The 21666-nt window shown below is 51.9% G+C and overlaps 1 protein-coding gene across 1 annotated transcript; it reads right to left on the minus strand.

The window, feature by feature from the left end:
* Positions 1 to 3253: 3253 nt before the first annotated feature.
* On the minus strand, positions 3254 to 20054 carry Dipk2a (divergent protein kinase domain 2A). Its single transcript, XM_048334878.1, has 3 exons — positions 19377 to 20054; positions 5667 to 5970; positions 3254 to 3607 (listed from the first exon to the last, which is right to left on the minus strand). Exons 1-3 carry the CDS (start codon positions 20031 to 20033, stop codon positions 3276 to 3278), a joined length of 1293 nt encoding a protein of 430 aa, XP_048190835.1. The 5' UTR covers positions 20034 to 20054; the 3' UTR covers positions 3254 to 3275.
* Between the last annotated feature and the right edge of the window lie 1612 nt (positions 20055 to 21666).

Raw genomic sequence — 21666 nt, forward strand, 5'->3', positions numbered from 1 at the left:
ACACAAAGGTAAAAGGCCTTGGTGTTTAGGTGTGCCAGCGAGCAAGAAGTCAAGAAGTCGCTTATTTAACCCTGAAAGCAATTCCCTCTTTCTCCCTGGGCAAAACATCAATGTTTATTTGTCCTCGCAACAACGTCTGCATTAGCGCTTCAGTTTTCAAAGAGCTTTCTCCATCCCCAGAGTCAAAGAAGGTATTCTGTGGCTTGTAAATGTGGCTACTGTCTGGTGGGGGTCGGCAGTCACACACCCAGTCACAAACCAGCACGGGTCAAAGACCAGACTCAAGCTTTCCCTCTATTTCAAACAGTTCCGAGATAGGTTTTCTTTTTCTTAACTTGCTTTTCTTCCCCTTGGGGACAAATGGATGTCTTGTGTTTGAGTTGTCTATTTGGTTTTAGCCACTGATGACATTGTAGTGAAAAAATATTACAGTGCTGGAGAAAGCTAAGAAGTAGTCTCGAAATGATAGCACATCTGACACAAAGAACACGCCAGAAACTTTAACTTCTAAAGACTCAAATCTGCCCGCACCTTCTGAGCCCTGGTCACGTTGGCTAACATTTGAAGTTAATATAAAATAATAGTTATATACTATGTGAGTCTCTTACGTACATTTGGAAATTCATGATGTTGAATCCTAATCCCATTTCACAAAGTTCTTTTTTTAATAAAAAGTCACAACAAAACAACACACCTAAGCCCCGATCACATAAAACCAGACAGTTTCCAAAAATTTAAAGAAAAAACCTGTTTTCACTCAAGAAAAAGAACTGAGTATTTGAAGCTAAGAGACAGTCTGCAAAGTATGGTTCTTAAAGTATTCTTTATTAAGATCATTAAAAGTTGTAGAAACAACTTTATATTATAAAGGCACAGGGAGACAGTTCTGATAAAGTATTCAAATTAAACAGTAACTTACAGTACAAAAGACAATTTTAATGCACATACAAACCCCAAATGTCTGATTCAAAAATATTTTACTGCGTCTATTAATGGGCAATGATTAAAAATATAAATTGCTGCTGTATAATAAATATCTGATAGTGAACATCTTGATAGCAAAGTGAACAAAATATTTATTGCTTTTCACATACATATTTTTTTTTCCCTGTAATGTTACATTCCTAATTCTTTTCCTCAATCTTGTTCCAAAGACGAAAGCAACTTCACGTAATCTCACGGGGAAAGCGGTGGGTATAAAAATTACCTCACGTAGCGATCGCTGCGGGCAGGGATCTCTCTCTCACCGAGATCTCTCACCGAGATCGCTGCCGGCAGCCATGGCTCACTTAGCATACTCCAGTCAGGACCACAGACAACTCTGCGACTGGCATTGTAAGGTCAACTATGAATACTTGTCAAATATAAAAGATGTTCCCATTTGAAAGTGTGTACGACTTAGTGCTTTGAGGAAGAAGCGAACGCTGGACGAACGGTTTTTCCAACTCCCCTCGAAAGCGTTCCCAAGCTGTAAAAAGTGAAGCTTCACAAAATCTTCCAGACGTAAATGTTTCATTGAGAGCTATGCGATCTACTGATGGATGACAGGGACAAAACGCAATCCACTTGATAACGGAGACCTCTCAACCTCTGCCTGGCGGTGTGTCAAGAGGAGATGGGCCTGATTGGCTTCGCTCTCCTCCTCTTGTAGCCAACTGAGTTTTGATGGGGCAGGTGAAATTCCCATCGCATCAGCCCAACAGCACGAAAGCATCATTCGCACAATGCTCTGGCAACTCGGGAGATGCTTGTCTTCAAGTACTTGACAAGGCTACTCATGTGTGTCGTGCTCAGATGATGTAGAGCAGCTACTAATGGGCCTGGCACAGAGTTGATGCTCAATAAATAGTATCTGAATGTGTGAGAAAAGAAGAACTTAGCTTTGGTTGTGCGCACTTTAATCGCTTCTGATTTAGGTAAGGTCAGTCTAGAACTAACTACCCCAAACATGGTTGTAAACAAAAGTAGTAATTAGAAAAGTATCACCTAGATTAGCGACAATCCACTTAGATACGATAGCGATTTTGAATAGCTTGCAAATTTTTCTCCACACGTTTAAACTAGATATTCTGATGTTTAGCAACCAGATTTTTTTTTTTAAAGTCTGGTTTTCATTAATTTTTAAAACAATGATCAGATTGGCTAACTTTCTCCTTAATAGGAAAAGATTGTATCAATAAATAAAAGGCTTCATGCCTGATTAAATTCCAGTGACTACCATGTTAACTTTTCAAAACTATCAATGAACAAAAGAGTAGAACATCTTTAAGTTCCATATTTTTAAGAAGCAGGAGCTTACTTGTTAACATTAAAGAACAACCAGGGTAACTTCAATTTGATCATTACAAAGCTAAAATATTTGAAGCAGGGTAAGGAGGTTAAAAAGGTGACCAAATTCTATTTTAAGTTCTAAAATAGAATTAATAGAATTACTAGATCTAAAAGAGAATGACTAGATCTAATATTTCTTTGGCATATACATTACTATCTTCAACTAGTTAGCGTTTTAAAAATACTGGGTGATATTGTTTTGTCTCAACCAAAATTACCATTAAGGTGTAGACTGCTAATGTGCTCTTCTTAAAGCCTCTGTAGCAAAGAGCAGAATGGCCTTTTGTAACGCAGGCTGATTGACGCCCCGTGTGTACTGGAGTTAGCGGCATGGGGGGACATACCTCTCAGATAACCTCAAATGCTATCATGCAGCGGTGAAACCAAACAAGACTGGAAGAAATTATTTACATAACATATTCAGCTTTCTGAAGAAAAAAAAAAAAACACCAAAAAAACAAAACAGTAAACCTGGGAACCCTGCCCTAGTGGTGAATACGTACCGCATAGCACTGAATGAAAACTAGTTTATTCAAATAAACACCTACAGTAACCTGAATGTGTAACGTTTAATAATAATAATTAAAAAAAAAACAACAACCCTATACATCAGAAGGAAAACCCGGCCTCTAAAACAGGCCAATCGACCGTGACATTCAAAGTAAACGCGAGAGATTCACAAAATCATGGTAGCGATGCAAACTAAGTACCAAGTACCCTTTGGTACACAAGCCGATGGAACTCTCGGGCTTGGTTCCAGCGGCGTGGCCACGTCCGCCCACCGTCCGCCCACCGACAGCGCGGGCCGGGCGGCGAGCCCCAGCGGGGGCGGCGTGGGGATGCTGAAGCAGAGCCGTGTCCTCCTTGTCCCGGCGGGGGGGGGGGGGGGGGGGGTGCGCGCTCGCCCTCCCCGCGGGGGGGCCGGCCCGCCCCGGCGCCCGCCACTACCTGGCGTTGCTGCTCAGCTGGGCCAGGTACTCGCGCAGCTCCTTGGCGGCCTGGAAGCGGCCGTAGCGCCTCTTGGGGTGGGCGCACTCGTCCAGCAGGGCCTCCAGGCGGCCGTCCCTGGCGATGTCGCCGGGCGGGTCGTGCAGCAGGCCCCCCGAGGTGCCGCGCCACGTGGCGTGTCTCGACAGCAGGTTCTGGCAGATGGCGTAGTAGTTGTGGTCCACGGTGACGCGCGCGCACAGGGTCTCCTTTGAGAAGGACAGGCACGCCTCCTTGTCGCAGTCGTCAAACTTGCTCTCGTACCACACGTCCCAGTTCTCGGGTTTATCTGGGGGGCGGGGGGGGGGGGACGGAAAGAAGACAGTGCAGCGTTAAGTCCGCATTGCTCCAAAAACACAACATTTCCCTAACACGCGGTGAGTGTTCCAGGCCACGTACATAAAGGTGTGCCACAGACGTGACCATGTGAATGCACCCACGTGCGTGACCTGGGAGTGGAGACCCCACGCCCGAAGCCGCCGTGCTCACCGCGTCACCGCGATGCTGTCCTAGCATCACAGACGGCGGCACCGGCTCCGGGGCGGGGGAGGCGGAGTCCCGGTGCTGCTGCTGTCCACGTCTACATACAGAAACGACACTGGGTTTTACGTCTGAAAAGCGCCATCGGGCCAAGGGTACGGTGCAGGCAAAGGCTCGCGCCGGCGGGCGGAGGAAGCCACGGCGGGGTGACTGGCCGCCGGGGCTCCGGGCGCCCGGACCCGTGGGCCGGGCTGGGGAGGCGCCGCGGGCCTCTCGCGCCTGCGTGTTTGTGAGTGGGGAGGTGGAGAGAAAGGGCAGCACAGGGGCTGAGCGAGGGGCCTGCTGCGTGGAGAGGACAGGGTGCGCGTGTGCTGGTTTCGGGTGTCGAGGTGACAAGGGAGGGGAGCTGGAGGAGTCGCCATGGCGGGACGTTCACCCCCTCCCAGGAAGCAAGGCCACACATTGCAAAGTGAAACGAGAAGTAGGCAGGTAAAAGCACGGGTGGCTAGGTAGCAAGCCCTACTACGGGATGCGCGTGCACACACGCACGCACGCGCACACACACGCACACACACGCGCACACAAACACACACACACACACGGGCTAATCCCAAGTCAGGAATTAGTTGGCATACAACAGGTCTATCTGTATGAAATGAAATCAGTATGTTTAGAAACACTGGAGTTATTGCACAATTCTGTGCCCACACAAAAACCCTAAAGTGTACAATCTTAAAAAAAGAGAGTCGTGACGGGGCTGGGGATATAGCCTAGTGGCAAGAGTGCCTGCCTCGGATACACGAGGCCCTAGGTTCGATTCCCCAGCACCACATATACAGAAAAACGGCCAGAAGCGGCGCTGTGGCTCAGGTGGCAGAGTGCTAGCCTTGAGCGGGAAGAAGCCAGGGACAGTGCTCAGGCCCTGAGTCCAAGCCCCAGGACTGGCCAAAAAAAAAAAAAAAAAAAAAAAAAAGAGAGTCGTGGTTGCTGCTGCTGTGCCATTCAACACGTCGCAAGAGGTAAGCAGGGCTGGAGCGCTTCGGCAGAGCGTCACCGCTGCGGGAGGATCTCCACCGCCATGTCAAGGAAGAACAGAATCAGACCAAGGCAGGGGGAAAGATAAGGAGCACGCGAAACACCAATGTGAACCTAATGCCCCGTGTCACATTCCCCGCGCGCCCCACCCACGCCTTGTAGGCCTGTGGCAGAGGAAGACGGGGTTGGCCTTTGTGTCTGAGACAGCAGCTGGCTATGCAGACAAAACGGTCTTTATCCTCAACACTTTAAAATTCCTCTGACATGGGGCCAGAGGCGTAGCTCAGGCGGTAAAGCACCAGCCTGTGAGCGAACGCATCAGGCCCCGAGTTCAAGTCCCACTCCTGAAAGGAAAAAAAAAAAAATCCTGTGATATCTGATTTTCAAAACCCTTCAGGTGGGGCTGGGGATATGGCCTAGTGGCAAGAGTGCTCGCCTCATATACATGAGGCCCTGGGTTCAATTCCCCAGCACCACATACACAGAAAACGGCCAGAAGTGGCGCTGTGGCTCAAGTGGCAGAGTGCTAGCCTTGAGCAAAAAGAAGCCAGGGACAGTGCTCAGGCCCTGAGTTCAAGCCCCAGGACTGGCAAAAAAAAACAAAACAAAACAAAAAACCCTTCAGGTGTCCTGCCCTGGGGCGAGCACACAAATAAACGGAGAGCAAAATGTGGGGCGAATCATGGCGATCCGACCGCCAAACTTGAGTTAGATCTGCAGCGTTAGTTGAAGCCGAGACGTGCGAAATTACCATCTCTGGAGAGATTTTAAGCAAAGCATCGTTGTGGCACAAAATACACACGTTAAAGAAAAGCTGAAAGCCAGACACTCACTCTGCCTGATCAGCCTCTTGTCGGCGACCAGCACGTTTTCAGCGTCCACGATGATGACCTTCCCGTCGCGGGGCCCGACGGCGAAATTGTCGAAGCTGACGTCCAGGAGGTAGAGCGCGAACTCGAAGTCGTTGTTGGTGAGCTGCTCGGCGATCTCCATCAGCTGCCAGGCCAGGTCCACGCGCTTCTCCCACGGGGCGTGGAAGTAGCCCCACAGGTCCTCCCCGACGTAGCTGACAGCCACCATCCGCCCGCACGCGCCCAGGTACTTGGCAAACGGCCAGCCTTCGTCCGACGGAAAGCTCTGGATTTAAAGACAAACGACACAGAAGTCACCTGACTGGAACAGATTCTGAGGGTGGACGACGCCCCAGGTCCCAGACCCCCAAGACGCTTTACATTCCCCCCCGCGTTACTCTAGTTAACACAGACTGTGAGGTGGAATGCATTTAGATTTTCTTGTTATAGCCAGCGGTTCAGTTCAAACCATTACTATGGCTTGAAAAGTAAAAGTAACTTTGTGTTTTCAAGCTTAAAAAGAGAGACAAGTCTTGCTTAAAAATCTCAAGAGCCACGATTATAAATAAGAAGTAAGAGATACTGCTGTCATTTACATTTTCCTGCATCTCCTTTGTCTAAGTAGAGGCAACCACCTTTACAATGAACAGTCCGGTACCACGCTGGAAATATCTGTAAACAAACCATGTGTTAGCCATAGGCTTCCTTCTTTCTTTTGGTGTCAGTCCTGGGGCTTGAACTCAGGGCCTGGGCACTGTCCCTGAGCCTTTTTGCTCAAGGCTGGCGCTTTACCAGGTGAGCAAAGCCTCCACGCGTGGCTTTTTTTCGATGGGTAACTGGAGATAAGGAGTCTCACGGACTTTCCTGCCCGGGCTGGCTTTGAACCGCAATCCTCAGACCTCAGCCTCTTGAGTAGCTGGGAATAGACACACGCTTCAGAAGACCAGACAGACGGTGGACACTGGGAGCTCAGAAACTGTTCGTGACTGGAGCACGGTGCAGCCCGAGAAAGCGTGCCACGGGGGCAGGAGCAGGTGCCGCCTCCCCTCCCCCACCCGCCCTCCCACGCTGGCTCTCTCACGGGAGAGGACGGCGAACATTATCATCATCAATCACAACCCACGTCTCCCACAGCCATAAACACAGTCATCTCCAACTTAAAATGATACGTTTTATCTGAGCTACTTTCTCCTCCTCAAGTCTGTAACTGCAAAGTAAGTGCTGGGGATAAAAGAAGGATGGCGAGATAGTTTAAACAACTCGACAGCGAGGACCGCAGACCAGGGCGCTTGGAGGAGGATGCGTACCCGAGATCTAATAGGGAGGGGAGGCAAAAGATCCTCGGAAGGACAAAGTCGTGACCCGCCACTGCAGACCATCAACACAGCTTCCTCCGTTACTAAACACGGAACGACACACTCAACGGCCAGAGGAGGAGCCGCGCGTAGCTCGCAAGAAAATAAGTAGCGGCAGTGTGCAGCCTACGCTGTGTAAAAATGGTCGTCAACTGTGAAACGCAACGTGCTCCGCGAGGCAGACTTCATAGGTTCCCGGATGGCTGCGTGTGCCCCTGTGAAGCACAATCATCATCACGCTTTTTGGGTGCACGTTATTTTCTTCCTTTTCCATTTTAATATCTGTGTTTGGTGATAAAATACCAATTACATGAAAAATTCAGGCACAAGGAGTCTTTAAATGGAGTAAGCTCAGATTTAGCTCGGAGACAGTATCACATGGCTTTAGGGAACAAGGTAAGCCTGTTTTTACTCCTGTGACTGAGGGATTTTTCCTTTCTCCCGGGGACGGAGAAGGGACAGCGTGTTCATGTCCAGCGTGCAGTCCAACGCTGGTCACTCCCCACACAGCATTTTTAACACTTCCCCTAATGGACAACACCTCTTGACCTTGACCTTTGAGTTAGGCAGACGGTTACAAAACACTTAACCATTGCCCAGATGCTGTCCAAGCCCAAAATCCTTTATACAAAAGAAGAAAAAACATGCAAGCACCGAGGATAAGCAAACATGAACTCAGGTAGTAATTCTGTCAGGCGAGAGCAGGACAAGCCAGTCCTGGGCGCGCCCGCGGTGAGCCGCTCACAGGCCGCCCCGGGCGACAGACACAGGCACATCTTTGTGAACGTGAAATGGCCTCTGACAACAGGAGACGAGGGGGCCCGCCAGCATCTGCACAAGCACAGACGCCGCCTTGTTTCTGGAGCCTGTCCAGCTGGCAAGCCGCCGTCGGGCGCACACTTCATTAGCCCGGCCCCTCGCGGGGGGGGGGGGGCGCGGGGCGGGCGAGCAACGGAACACGCACGCTCCCGTGAGCAGCTGAGCGTCCGCACCGCGGCCTTGCACAAGCGCGGCGGAGAGCTCATTAGGCTTCGTTTAAAAACAGCACTGCGGTCCTCCCGTCTGTTGTGCTCTCCAGCCTTTGGGAAGAATTTTAATACGTTCATTCACAGCTTTTGCCCACAGAACAAGAATTTTTCAGGGTATAATCTAAATAGTCAGACATCACTAATGAGAATAATATGCTACTGAGCACAGTGGAGTCTAAAAAATACTCAAGAGGAGCTGAAATGTTTATGGTTTGCATTTGAAGCAATTCGGGCTTAGAATGAAATTACCATGAGCAAACAGTTATAAAAGAGAAAATTGGAGACCTTAGAGCTTATTTGTTGAATAAATCGAGCAATATAAAGAGCAAGTTCTTCCTGGTTATCAAACTCCTACAGGGCAGAAAGTGCAGCGATATTGCATAAGAAGTTTATTGTTGCAGTCTCTACTTTCTGATTTAAAATAAAAACCTAAAAACCAGATTTTTTTCCAAGTAGGGGGAAAAGCAAAGGAAGGAGTGACATTATCCAAAAGGAATTGTACTCATTACTTGACTTATGACATGGAAACCCCCCTGTACAACACCTTAATAGTAACAATAAAATTATACTATAAATAATAAAATTAATTTTAAAAACAGATTTTCCAATTGCCTACACCAAACACAGGGCTTCATGCAATCTAAAATAAGATGCTTTTTAAATAATTTATTTACAGCTGATAACATGTAAAACAAACCTTTGCAATTAAAGAAACTTTAAAGTTCAAATGGTATCAACTAGTTACATAAGAGATAAAAAAAACTTAATTTCCCAAGGTTTTAATCAACCTGGAATATATATCATCAAGTATAATATGTACATTTAAAAAAACAAAACTGTACAAAGGCAAAAACCAGGTATACAACCAAGTATTCACTTGTCTATCGTGTATTTCAAAAAACCTACATTATCTACAAAACAAAGACAACTACGAAGTATTACCACAGATGTCAAAACGGGAAATAGGAGCTAGGACTAGGCACAGAGCTTATATACTATACAAGGCTTTAGCATCCATCTCTACCACTAGAAAGATATAAGGGGCGGGGTGGGAGGGATTCAAAAAAGAAAAGAAGAAATTTGAAGAATTCATCCAAACGTGGTTAAACTGCTAAGACTTAAACCAATACTGTAATGCCTTCACTATTAATTGGAAAAATATTTGGATATGAAACCTAATATAAATGACCATGTTTAGGTAGGGGGGGGGGCAAACCATTAGTTACGTGCATATTCTAACACTCATGAACACTCCTAACAAAATCGTGGTCATTAAACCATGTCTTAAAGCCGAAGTTTCAGGAACCAGTAAGCAAAACCACCAAGGTCATCCTCCTTGTAAGAAAGCACGCCATAGGGTGATGGCTACTGTATATGGTCAATCCCGCGGTAAAGATTTAAAGTTCTCAATATGTGTGCTTTATAGTGCACGTCTACTGAGGTATCTCTGTTTAAAGGACAATGTAGTACAGGACACAAGTAGAGTCGTGGACTTGAAAGTGTATGCTGCGTTTTCTACACTGGGCTTGCCGGAGCCGTGGAAAATGGCAACTTCCCTGACAGCTTTGGTTTGTTCCAAATATTTGTGCCATGGTATTTATTACAAGACAATCCAAAGGGCCAAAGGAAAAAATTATACTTTGGCATTATACTTTGAAACGTAATAGCACTTTGTGAAGAACTGTTTACCCAAAACACAGTCATTTGTAAGCTGTGCTTATTTTCCTATCATCTGCTAAATAGCATCTATGTGAAATACCTTACAAATATGACCAAGAGCCACAACATTTAGAAACATCTTTGCTGCCGTAGAATAGTAATTTATTATGGAATATGTAAATTAGTTACCAAACTCCCAAAAGACTTATGCTATAAGGAAAGTATAGAAAATCGGTAAGCACAACAAAGACAAACTAAAAAATGTGGTAACATGTACACATATAAACCATGTTAACTTGCTTTTCACATCCAAAAAACGCTACATACCACAAAGCAAATTCCAAATGCTGGAATAATCTATTACTCCCTAAATCAAGAGCAAATTTTAATGGTCAACAAAAGAGGATGTAAATTCAAAGCAATGTGGGAGTGGAAAGTACCCAAATTACAAATCTAATTCAGTCTGACCAGCACAGCATTAATTCACCTATATTCACACAGGCAATAAAAGGCAAAACCAGGGCAACTGTAATTCTTTTTGCAAGAGTACAACAGAGTCAAAGATAGATTGATACCACTTTTCAATTGAATTGCCTCCCGTTGAGGAGTTCTTGTATTTTAGAAAGGTAAAGGCGCATGGCCTATGTAAATAACAGCGCCCCAGCACAGATACGCTGCCAAAGTCATGTGGGATTATTCACCCTAAGGGATCTCAACTTAGGCAGAACCTAAGCACTGCGCATGTTAGAAAGACGGAGTCTAGATAGAGCAGAATGGACATTCTGCTTCAACAAGGTCCGCCTCCCCTGAGCTGCAGGGAAACGAGCGAGGGACGAGGCCTGAAGCCGCCATCTGGAAAGCGACCTGAGGAAGTGGCTCCCGACTCATGTTGGAGTTAAAAAATACACACTTTCCAACAGCTTCCTGATATGAAAGAATAGTACAGGGCGAAACCTTCATGCTGTACACTGGACTTAACCAGTGTCCTGCGGTGTGTCACACTGTTCCAAAACTAGAGCTCTAAAACACACACACACACACACACACACACACACACACACACACACACACACACACAGGTGGGGGGCTGGGAATATGGCCTAGCAGTAAAAGCGCTCGCCTAGTATACATGAAGTCCCGGGTTCGATTCCTCAGTACCACATATATATATATATATGTATATATATAAAAAAGCCGGAAGTGGCGCTGTGGCTCAAGAGGTAGAGTGCTAGCCTTCCTTGAGCAAAAAGAAGCCAGGGACGGTGCTCAGGCCCTGAGTTCACACCCCAGGACTGGCAACAAAAACAAAACACATAAACACGCACACTGCACAATGTAGCTGCTGATCAACAGCAATCATGCTGCTAGGTAAGTAAACTCACTTTATTCTCACCTGTCACAAGGGAGTCATGGAAAGGGCAGACCAGGATGTATGAGGAAAGGCGCGAGTATCTTTGTGTCTTGTTTACTTTCAGCAGATGAATGTCATGAGAGTAACAGATTAGAGAAAGGGCAACTTTCTGAGCATATGGGGTCCATCGGCTTGCTTCCCCCTCAGGGACCAGAGGCAGTGTTCATATGCTAAATTTACAATGCTGAAATTCCTCTCCTATAAGAAACACACAATCCCTTTGCGGTCATTGTCTCGTAACATTCCACTGAATGGAATTGAAGTTCACATCTAAGTCTAATTCATATAAAATGACAAGATGAATGGATACAGAACAAGAGGTCGGTACCATTAAATAGTGACTTTAAAAAAAAAAAGAAGGAATTACTAGTATGAATAGACTTTGGAAGAAATCTATTATAATAACAGAAGTAGACAATCTAATCTCGGGCTATCACATTTTTCTATATAGCTAGCATTTCTCCACAGAAGTATACAAAATTTAAGCTAGAGAACCTTCTTACAAGGTAAATGCTGTAAAATGCGTAACAAACATGTTTAAAAGGTTGCATTTAAGTTTTGACATTATTTTTCAAGGCCCAGATTTCAGTGAAATCCCACTGTGGTAATACATGTTGTAACAGCTGTTCATACAGATTAGTCAACTGTTCTGTGCTGGTGACAGACTAATGTGTTCACAGTTTCATGAACTGTCTGGAGGGGAAAATAGCAAAATTGCTGGGATGATTTAATGGTTACCTAATTTGTGCTAGAACTTTCTCTAAGACTCCGGCTTCTTAATTACAACTGCCAAGCTGTGGCCAAAATCCACTCCGAACACTGCAGAAGCTTAACCAACTCAGGGTGTTTGAGGCCTAGGATCTATCCCACTTACTGTGAAATCATTTTGAGTGCCATTTTCCACCCACTTCAATATTAAGCAATGCCTTGCCAAGGAGCAAGGCTGTGTGTGTGACTCCCTGAAAACCACCATGTCGACTGGCTGTAAGTAAAGTTGGAGACCAACGACAAAACAGATTCGCAACAACAAAAACCTCCCCCAATTTAATAGAAATAAATAATCTTTTAGGATGGATCCCTGGAGAAATGCCTCCCCGCATCTCACTTGGCTGCAAGTTTTAAATACGCTCCAACGTTCTGCTCTCAGCTGGGCCCTTTCTTTACTCCTTCACAAACGGCAACTGCTACCCGTACTTCTAACTTGTGTTCAAACACATGCTCAACATTTGCTCCCAAGAAGAACAAAAATGTCCCATCAAGTAAACAAAGTAAGTTCCTTTCAGATCCTACAACCTAGGAATGCTACTTGACTTCCTCCCCCCGGCGAAACGCTGATTCCTACAGTCTAACAAGTAGAACAAACCGTTCCAACCTGCCTGGGTCTTTGAAACACAAACTGAATGAACATAGGGCTCCCAAGAACAGCACTGCAGACAGCCAGCGTCTCCCACCAGGAAAGATCTGGTGCCTGGTGCACGCAGACCCGTTTGCTTGTCAACACAGACAAAACTTTGCTTCCTAAACTATTTTTCCTCTGGGCTTTCTCACCATAATAAACAATACCCACACTTTGGTTGGACAAGAAATCCTTTCTTCTTCATGTCCCCTCATGCCTTAACCCAAGAGTGGGTCTTGCAAGTTATTTCTCTGAAATAGTCTTTTTCACAGCCTCTGCTTTCTGCCACAGTCCCAACCACCCAGATCTTTCCACAAACTAATACAGCTGCCCACTTCCAGTGCCTCCCTCCTCTGAATGTAAAACCCCAGCTCATTAGGCACGGTTGGTTACAGGTTCTACTAGATCTAATGCTTGCCTGCCCCCCCCCCATTTTATGACACCCCCTCCCTTAGGCGTGATCTCACCTAAGGCCTGTAGATTTGCATACTTCTTGTCCCCAACCCTGGAAGCCCTCAGCAGCCTTAGCAGCGGGGCCACTGGCTTTTTAATTCATTCATCGCACCTTCAATGCCACTCTTCCTGGCCGCCCAGTGTAAAGTGCTAAGCGTTCCACCCCCAGTTCAATTCTTTTGTTTGTCCGCAGAGGTCTGCCTTTCTCTCTTCCTAAGTGTGCAGCCGGCCTTGCTCCTGCTTGCTGCCCGGATTTATTGCCCCAGAAAGCAAAGGCTGTCCTCCGAGCTGTGCCCTGGGCAGCCGTGGCAGATCCGCAGTGAATGCTGTGCGCCACGCGTGGCACATCTCCTCACACCAGGCCCCACAAGGACACCAGGAAGGGAAACTGGGAAGGAGATCGTGGAGCTGCCCGTCTGCTTCGGCTACTAATTGATTTCTGAGGGCTCTGGGCCTAATGATACCCAGACATAACCTCTATCTTCCAGGTATAGCATCTGCCACTCTACTAAATACAATTGTTAAACGATACCCGTGATTTAAAATAAACTTTATGCTTTCTATTTCTGCATCATTATCTCAACCTGCTCTCCTATAACATTTATACTATTTATGTTACTTTTTTATGGGACAAACATCAAGCCCTCCTTTTGAATCACTATTCCCAACAACCCATAATCTAAAGTAATAGCTAAGAATCTACGCAGGGTGTCAATGTAAGGGAGGTGACATTTGAGCATCAGCCATAACAGTAAATTTTTATTGTATTCCTCACACAGATGTCAAAAAGAATGTGCTAGAGAACTTTTCAGCTATTACGGCTGCTTATAAATTGATCAGCTAGCTTGCAAAGAACCTATAGCAAAACGCCTTATGATATTTTACATGCAGTGAATAAGGCTATCTCCTTTCGTGTTTAAAATAATCCTATTAGATGTGGACTGACAGCCCCCACCTGGCAGATGAAAACCTCAAGGTCTGACATGGTGAGTGACTCGCTCAATGTCATCCAATAGCTCTGCGGTAACACAGACCACGGGCTAGATGCTATTTCGGTATTGTCCCTGCCCCCACGGCAGACACCCCTCTACCCATTTGTCCTACAGGCTCAACAGCTCCCTGGAACTTTCCATGGCATCTCCTCCTATCAAGACACACCCAGAGGGCCCTCCCTCAGTGAGTCATCGGACAGCAGGCATAACTTGTATTTCAAAGCTTACTATGCTTTGCCTGTTGTAACTCCGTGTGTGTGTGTGTGTGTGTGTGTGTGTGTCCCACACAGCACCTGCGACCTGGGACAGTATCTCCATCCTTTCACCCCACACGTCCTGTGACAAGACTATTGGACAAGTGACCAACAAAACTCAGCTCTTGTGACTCCAAGTGCCATGAGCCCCCGGGGAGCTCCAGATACCTCTCCATCTGTAAGTGAAAGGTTTTATTTAACAGATGACTCAAAACTTCCCGGGGTCTGTAACTATCCTCGCCTTCCGCTTGTAATCTTCAGTCTCAGGACGATCTGACAACTATCCCCGGAGTCTCAGGCTTCCCATCCTCGCCATCCTCAGGCCCTCGCTGGCGGGAAGCCTGCCTAACACGCACAAAGTGCAGAACGAAGAATCTGAACTCTGTCAAGGGTTAGCACCGACAGTAACGCTAGCAGCAGGCCGGAATCCACAAGCTAGAAAAACAGAACGGAAAACCAGTCTGGCCATCTCTTGGGCAGCCAGCCGCCTGTGTTCAGAAAGTAAACCCAGGGAAGAAAGAGCGAGGTTCTGTTTCCAGCATTATGTGTGAGGAATGGGTACGAACTCACACCGCAGACGCACACCGGGCGGCTCCAGAATGGTGTAAGGGTGCAGGAGGGACAGAATTAACTACCATCACAAGGTGGAGAGACCCAGAAATGGACAAAGGGGTTGTCCAAGGACCAGGCCCCACTACCCCCCAGGAGGCGCTTTACCTGTCACTGTTTCAAGGGATCAAAGTCTCCCCTAGTGTTTGGACCTGAAGTACCCAGAATTCCTTTTTTCACCACTTATTTGGATACTCAAATGTCGAAAGTGCCCCATAAAAATCTCAAGTAAAAACGCAAGAAAAGTTGAAAAACCTTAAGTGTTCTCAGCCAGGTGCTGGTGGTTCATGCCAGTTAGCCTAGCTACTCGGGAGGTGAGACCTGAAGATCGTCCTTAGAAGACTATGAGACACTGTCATGTCCAGTAAACTACCAGAAGTGGAGCTGAGGCTCGGCGGCAGAACACCAACCAGCCTTGAGCGAAAGAAGCTTAGGGACATCACCCAGGCCGAGTTCAAGCTCCAGAACACGAACACACACACACACACACACAGGTTCACCTCAGAACCACCTCTATAAAGAGCAGTGGCACACACCTATGATCTCAGGAAGCTGAGACAGGTAGATCTCTCAAAATTGAGATCACATTTCAGAAACTAAAACCTAACTGGCTCCCTAAACTCTAGTTTGGAAAACACTTGAGACAAAGATAACATCTGTTCCACAATCTCCCAAAAGAACCCAATATCTGGCTTTAGTTTTCATCTCATTGTGTGCACGTAAATGTGGGGGTAGAAGAAAGACTGGGGAGGAAGTTATTTGTCCTGGTCTCCAGCCCACACCCTGGCAGGAACCTTATACTCAAATCTCAATTTTTGATCTAAAACAGGACCTAACCCAACAGTCATAATTCATAAGGAGGAAAGGGAGTAGTACACAAATGTTTACCACTGGGAGAAAGTGACAGAAGTGGCACTGTCCAAAAAGAAATGTACTCTTTTATCTAAGCTCATGTAACTGTAACACCTGTGTACATCACCTTAGTAAGAATAAAAAAAAGCTTTTTAAGTTTACCAACTTGCCCAAAGTGACATAATTAGCTAAATAGCCGTAGTCTTCTTTGTTTACTTCCAAGGCTGTGTTTTAGCAGTGCGCTTCAAATGCATTCTGCTCCGTATAACTTATTACTGAGGCAAAAACAGTATTCACTCATATTCCTCTGTGAAGTTCTTCCCCTGACAGGAATGGAAGAAACCACTTTACCTAAGGTGCACTCTGTACTCAGAATTGCCATTACTTTTTAAGATAATCTATGATCCAGAGCTGCAAAACAGTCAATCAAACACACTAACGATCAGAGTTACTATTTTTACCAAATTCACCCACATTCATTTGGTTCACTATGCATCCGGCCCTACACACATGCTTTTGCACCTGCTTTGCCACTTACAAGAAAGTCGGAGTCTGAAAGCCATACTTTAAACAATAATCACAGACTATAAAAATCTAGTCTTACTCTAAAGCCATGATTCACAAAGTGTTAAGGCTCATAAAAGCTCTACAACTATAATGGTTGGAAAGAATTCTCAGTTCTTCCCTCTAAATAACCCAAAGAACTGTTTCTCCCCCTCCATCCCCTCCCTTTCTATCTTTTTGGGTTCACTCCATAGAACTCCTAACTTGTTCTGCAGCCCCGGCGGTCCACAGACTGGCGACCCTCCTGCACCCCCCCCCCCCACACACACACTGCCGGGTGTACAGGCCTGTGTCTTCCCCACACGACGCTCCTCCTTCACAATCTACACCCAGGAAACAGCACCGGCACGTTCAGGCCAAAGTCGGGGACGGTGTCCAGGCTTCAGGAAATCCAGACAGCCCGCAAACCCAACAGCAAACCCAACCTCTGCAGACCAAGGACAGGAAGGGCCAATGCTAAGAGGACACTGACCAGCGAAAGACCTTCCCAGTCACCGGGTTCTAAGGCTGTGGCTACCACACAATAGAAGAAAAAGCTCAACAAAGCTCTTCTCCTCCCAGTTTGTTTTCCCTTCCTGCAGCACTAAGACCTTCTTGACATTTAAATACAACTCCTGGTAGAGTGAAATCCGGAAAAGAAAGGGAATGTACCAGAATAGGAGCTATCCATTGCTTGATGTTCAGAGTTATTTTTTTTCAGGAGATAAATCTGTGGCAGAACAATGTTCCTAAAAGCTAGACATGGGTTGCTGCTGTAACCTGGAAAAGCCACCCGACAACAAGAACGGCCGCTCTCCTGGTACAGCTCCGTGCTGGGACACGTATATGACAAAACTATGCAACCTTACGTCGGGGAGGGCACAGGTCCTTGTCATGTCTCATTTCAAAGCATAATAGGGACAAGTGTTTTACTGTCTCTTAAAATCAGATGAGACCGATGGATCAAATTCATATAGATTCTAAGTTCTTCAGGATCCTACCAGAAGAGATTTTTAAGTGCACATCTTCAATGCAGGTTTACTATGTGGAATTATTACGATCAGACAAAGTTCATAGGACGATCCTCCACATTTTCCAACAAGAAGTGAGAAAAATCTAGTCTGTCTTCAACCATCTAGGAACTCAATAAGTAGCTCCCTCTCCTGGAAATTTAAAAAAAAAAAAAAAAGTTGAGTTCCTCTGTAAGCTACCAAACACACAGCACTTTAACACAACTGTTTCAATGACCTGAGACAAAAAGTACCTATCAATACAGAGCCAAACCAAGTTTTCCTATCTGTATCAATACCTGAGACAACCCCGGGCACAGTTTCACACAGAAACCTGTACCTACGAAAAATGAAGTCGGCCTATTTACAAAAAGTGATGCACGTCATGGTTGTACTTCAAACCCTGTGCGGTTGAGCACAGAATTACATCATTTTCTTCCTAGTACGAGTGGTTGTATAAAGTTCTGTAAGCGGCTCCATGAAGCTCTGGGGAGACACATGCCATCCATCTCGGCTGGCTGGTAGGGAAAGACCCCACATTCGTGTGCAGTTGCCAAGTACCCTCGGCTCCCGTCCCCACTCCGCCGGCCCTCCACCCTCCGCCAGGGCCCTGGTGAGGGTCGGGGGAAGTCACTGCGATTTTTTCTTTTCTTTCTGGAAATGTGGCTGAGGCTGAGAGGCGCTGAAGCCTCGCCGACGAGGGTGGAGGGGTCGTCGGCCCCAAGAGCGGCTTCCCAAGCGCACAGGGCCCTGGAGGCGCCCAGGGCTTCCCGGTGTGGATGGAGGCTCCCCTGCCTTCCCTCCCCTTCCCTTCCGGGACAGCGGGGAGCGGGGAGCGGGGAGCGGGCCGGCCCGCAGCGTGAGGGCCGCAGAGCCGGGGCTGACACTGGGAAGGGAAGGGAACCCGGGCCCCGGGACTGGGGGTCCGAGCCTGGGGGGGGGAGGGCGGACCTGACCCCGTCCACGGTGCCCGCGAGCCCGGGAGCCCCCCCCACGCCTCCCACCTTCCCGGCCACGGCGACCCGGGCGCGGCGGGCAGCCCCGGCCTCCCCGGCAGGGGCGTGGAAGGAAGGTCGGCCCCCGGCCCTCGGCCTTCCGGGCCACCGGGGCATTCGCGTCCCCCGCCCCCCCCAGAGCGGCCCGCAGGACGGGGGACGGGGGGCAGGGCGGGCGCTGGGGAAGGCGCCTAGGCCGCCGCGCTCCCCCACCCCACCCCGGGCGACCTGCGGCGGAACCTCCAGAGGCCCCGCTGCCCGCATGGGCGGGGGGGGGGGGGGAGAGGACAGGGGGGGAGGGCACGGGGGCCCGGCACCGAGGCGACGCGGTGGCCCTCGTCGGGGGGGGGGCGAGACGGGGCCGGCCAACCGAGGGTCCCGTCCCTCCCATCGCCTTCTCGGAGACCCCCGCCCCTCCGATCGCCTTCCCGGGGTCCGAGGCGCGGGTCCCGTCCCTCCGATCGCCCATCCGGGGGATCCCCGTCCCTCCGATCGCCCATCCGGGGGGACCCCCGTCCCTCCGATCTCCTTCCCGGGGTCCGAGGCGCGGGTCCCGTCCCTCCGATCGCCCATCTGGGGGACCATCGCCCCTCCGATCGCCCATCTGGGGGACCATCGCCCCTCCGTTCGCCTTCCCGGGGTCCGAGGCGCGGGTCCCGTCCCTCCGATCGCCCATCCGGGGGACCCCCGTCCCTCCGATCGCCTTCCCGAGGCCCGGGACGCGGGTCCCGTCCCTCCGATCGCCCATCCGGGGGACCCCCGTCCCTCCGATCGCCTTCCCGGGGTCCGAGGCGCGGGTCCCGTCCCTCCGATCGCCCATCCGGGGGACCCCCGTCCCTCCGATCGCCCATCTGGGGGACCATCGCCCCTCCGATCGCCCATCTGGGGGACCATCGCCCCTCCGTTCGCCTTCCCGGGGTCCGAGGCGCGGGTCCCGTCCCTCCGATCGCCCATCCGGGGGACCCCCGTCCCTCCGATCGCCTTCCCGGGGCCCGGGACGCGGGTCCCGTCCCTCCGATCGCCCATCCGGGGGACCCCCGTCCCTCCCCTCCCCGGCCCCGCCCCCCTCCCCGGCGCGCCCCCCACCCCCCCATCCCCCGCCGCCGCCGCCGCCGCCCTCCGCCGCCGCACCCACCTGTAGCACCAGCGGCTCCGGGTTGAAGGCCAGCGTGAGCAGCAGCTGCATGCGCTCCGAGTCCTTGAGGTTGCGCAGCAGGAAGCTGCCCGAGTCCTTGGTCTCGGCGTAGCGGCGCACCAGGCGGTCGAGCAGGCGCTGCGAGGGGCAGTGCACCAGGTCGGACCAGCCCTCCACGGCCTCGGGCGTCAGCAGGCGCACGTCGCCGTTGAGGCGCGCGAACTCGGTGCGGGGCAGGGCCTGCGGCAGGTCGCAGCGCGGGCGGCCCGTGGCGCGCTTGCAGATGCCCTGGTCGAGCTGCGCCAGCTCGCGCGCCGAGCCCAGCCGCTTGAGCACCACGCGGCGCCGGCCGCCCTCGCGCGGCTCGCCCGACTGCGCGAAGTACACGTTCTTGACGTTGAGGAAGTCCAGCAGGCGCAGGCGGCCCCACGCCTCGAAGGCCACCTGCCCGCCCAGGAAGCGCCGGCACCAGCTCGTGCCGAAGCACGCCGGGCACTTGTTCAGCTGCAGGAAGCGCCGGTCCGCCAGCTCGTTGCGCTGCCAGGACGCCAGCAGCGACGGCGAGTGCAGCGCCATCAGCACCAACAGGCTGCCCAGCGCCGCCAGCTTCAGCGAGCGCGACAGGCGGCCCAGCTTCGGGGGCACCAGGCGCCACATCGCCGCCGCCGCCGCCGCGCCCCCCGCACCCCGACCCCGGCCCCGCCGAGGCCCCCGCGGGCGGGCGGGCGGGCGAGCGAGCGAGCGAGCGAGCGCGCGCCGGGCCGGGGAGGACGAGGAGCGCGGGGACCCGGCCCGGCCGCCCCGCGGGATCCGACTCGGGGCCCGGGCGCCGCCGCCGCCGCCGCCGCCGGGCTGCACAACTCCGCGCTCGCCGCGCCCGGCTCCCGCCCTCCGACTACGCCGGCGCCGCCTCCTCGCCGCCCGAGTTATAGGGGAGCGCGGGGGGGCGGGGCGGGGCGAGGGGGCGGGGCCCCGGCGGGCGCGCGCACGCACGCACGCACACGCGCACGGCTCGCTCACGCCCGCCCGCCCGCCGCCGCCGCCGCCACCGCCGCGGCGGGGACTCGCCGCCCGCCCGCCCGCAGGTCCGCCCGTCCGTCCGCCGCGCGGGCGAGGAGCGGATGATCCGCGCGGGGACTCACGGACGGGGAAAGTGGAAGCGGCGAGGCCTCGCGGCGGAGGAGGCGGAGGAGGCGGAGGAAGAGGCGGAGGCGGCGTCCGCGCGTCCCCGTCGCCGCCGCTCCGAACGCGGGCTCTCCTGAGAGGCGCGGGGGGCGGGGCCTCGGGGGGCGGGGCGAGCGGGTCGCGCGCTGCTCCTAACAACGCGGGCTCGTCCGAGACGCGGGGGCGGGGCCTCAGGGGGCGGGGCCGGGGGGGAACGGGACGAGCGGGTCGCGCGCAGCTCGTAACTACGCGGGCTCTCCTGAGAGGCGCGGGGGGCGGGGCCTCGGGGGGCGGGGCGAGCGGGTCGCGCGCTGCGCCTAACAACGCGGGCACGCCCGAGACGCGGGGGCGGGGCCTGGGGGGGCGGGGCGAGCCGGTCACGCGCGGCCACGAACGCGGGCTCTCCCGGGGGGGCGGGGCCGAGCGTGTCGCGCGCCGCTCCTAACGCGGGTTCTCCCGGGGGGCGGGGCCGAGCGTGTCGCGCGGTGAAGGGGAGTCGAGGCAGCCGGGTGCCTCTTGGGGGAGGCGGGGGTTCGGTAGGGAGGGGGGGGGGTTCTGTCCTGAGCAGAGACTTCCCCACCCCCGGTCCTCCCAGCCAGGGGAAGGAGAGGCCACGCCCCCTCCCGGTCCGGCCCCTCCCACGAGGCGGCGGCCACGCCCACAGCCTGTCCGGCCCCTCCCCGAGGCGGCGGCCACGCCCCCTCCCGGTCCGGCCCTTCCCCCGAGGCGGAGGCCACGCCCACTCCTGGTTAGGCCCCTCCCCCGAGGCGGAGGCCACGCCCCCTCCCGGTCCGGCCCTTCCCCCGAGGCGGAGGCCACGCCGATGCCCGTTCAGGCCCCTCCCCCGAGGCGGCGGCCACGCCCATGCCCGGTCAGGCCCCTCCCCCGAGGCGGCGGCCACGCCCATGCCCGGTCAGGCCCCTCCCCCGAGGCGGCGGCCACGCCCATGCCCGGTCAGGCCCCTCCCCCGAGGCGGAGGCCACGCCCCCGCCCGGTCGCCGCCCCCTCGTCCCCCGGGCGGCGGCGGGACCCGGTTGCTGTGGCGGTAGTCATGGAGACGGCGGCGCCTTGCCTGCTCCGCTCGCGCTGATTGGCTGGCTCGCAGCAGGCCCGCGTGAGGGCTGGG

This window comes from Perognathus longimembris, chromosome 26, assembly GCF_023159225.1.
Source record: "Perognathus longimembris pacificus isolate PPM17 chromosome 26, ASM2315922v1, whole genome shotgun sequence".
NCBI classification, from domain to species: domain Eukaryota; kingdom Metazoa; phylum Chordata; class Mammalia; order Rodentia; family Heteromyidae; genus Perognathus; species Perognathus longimembris.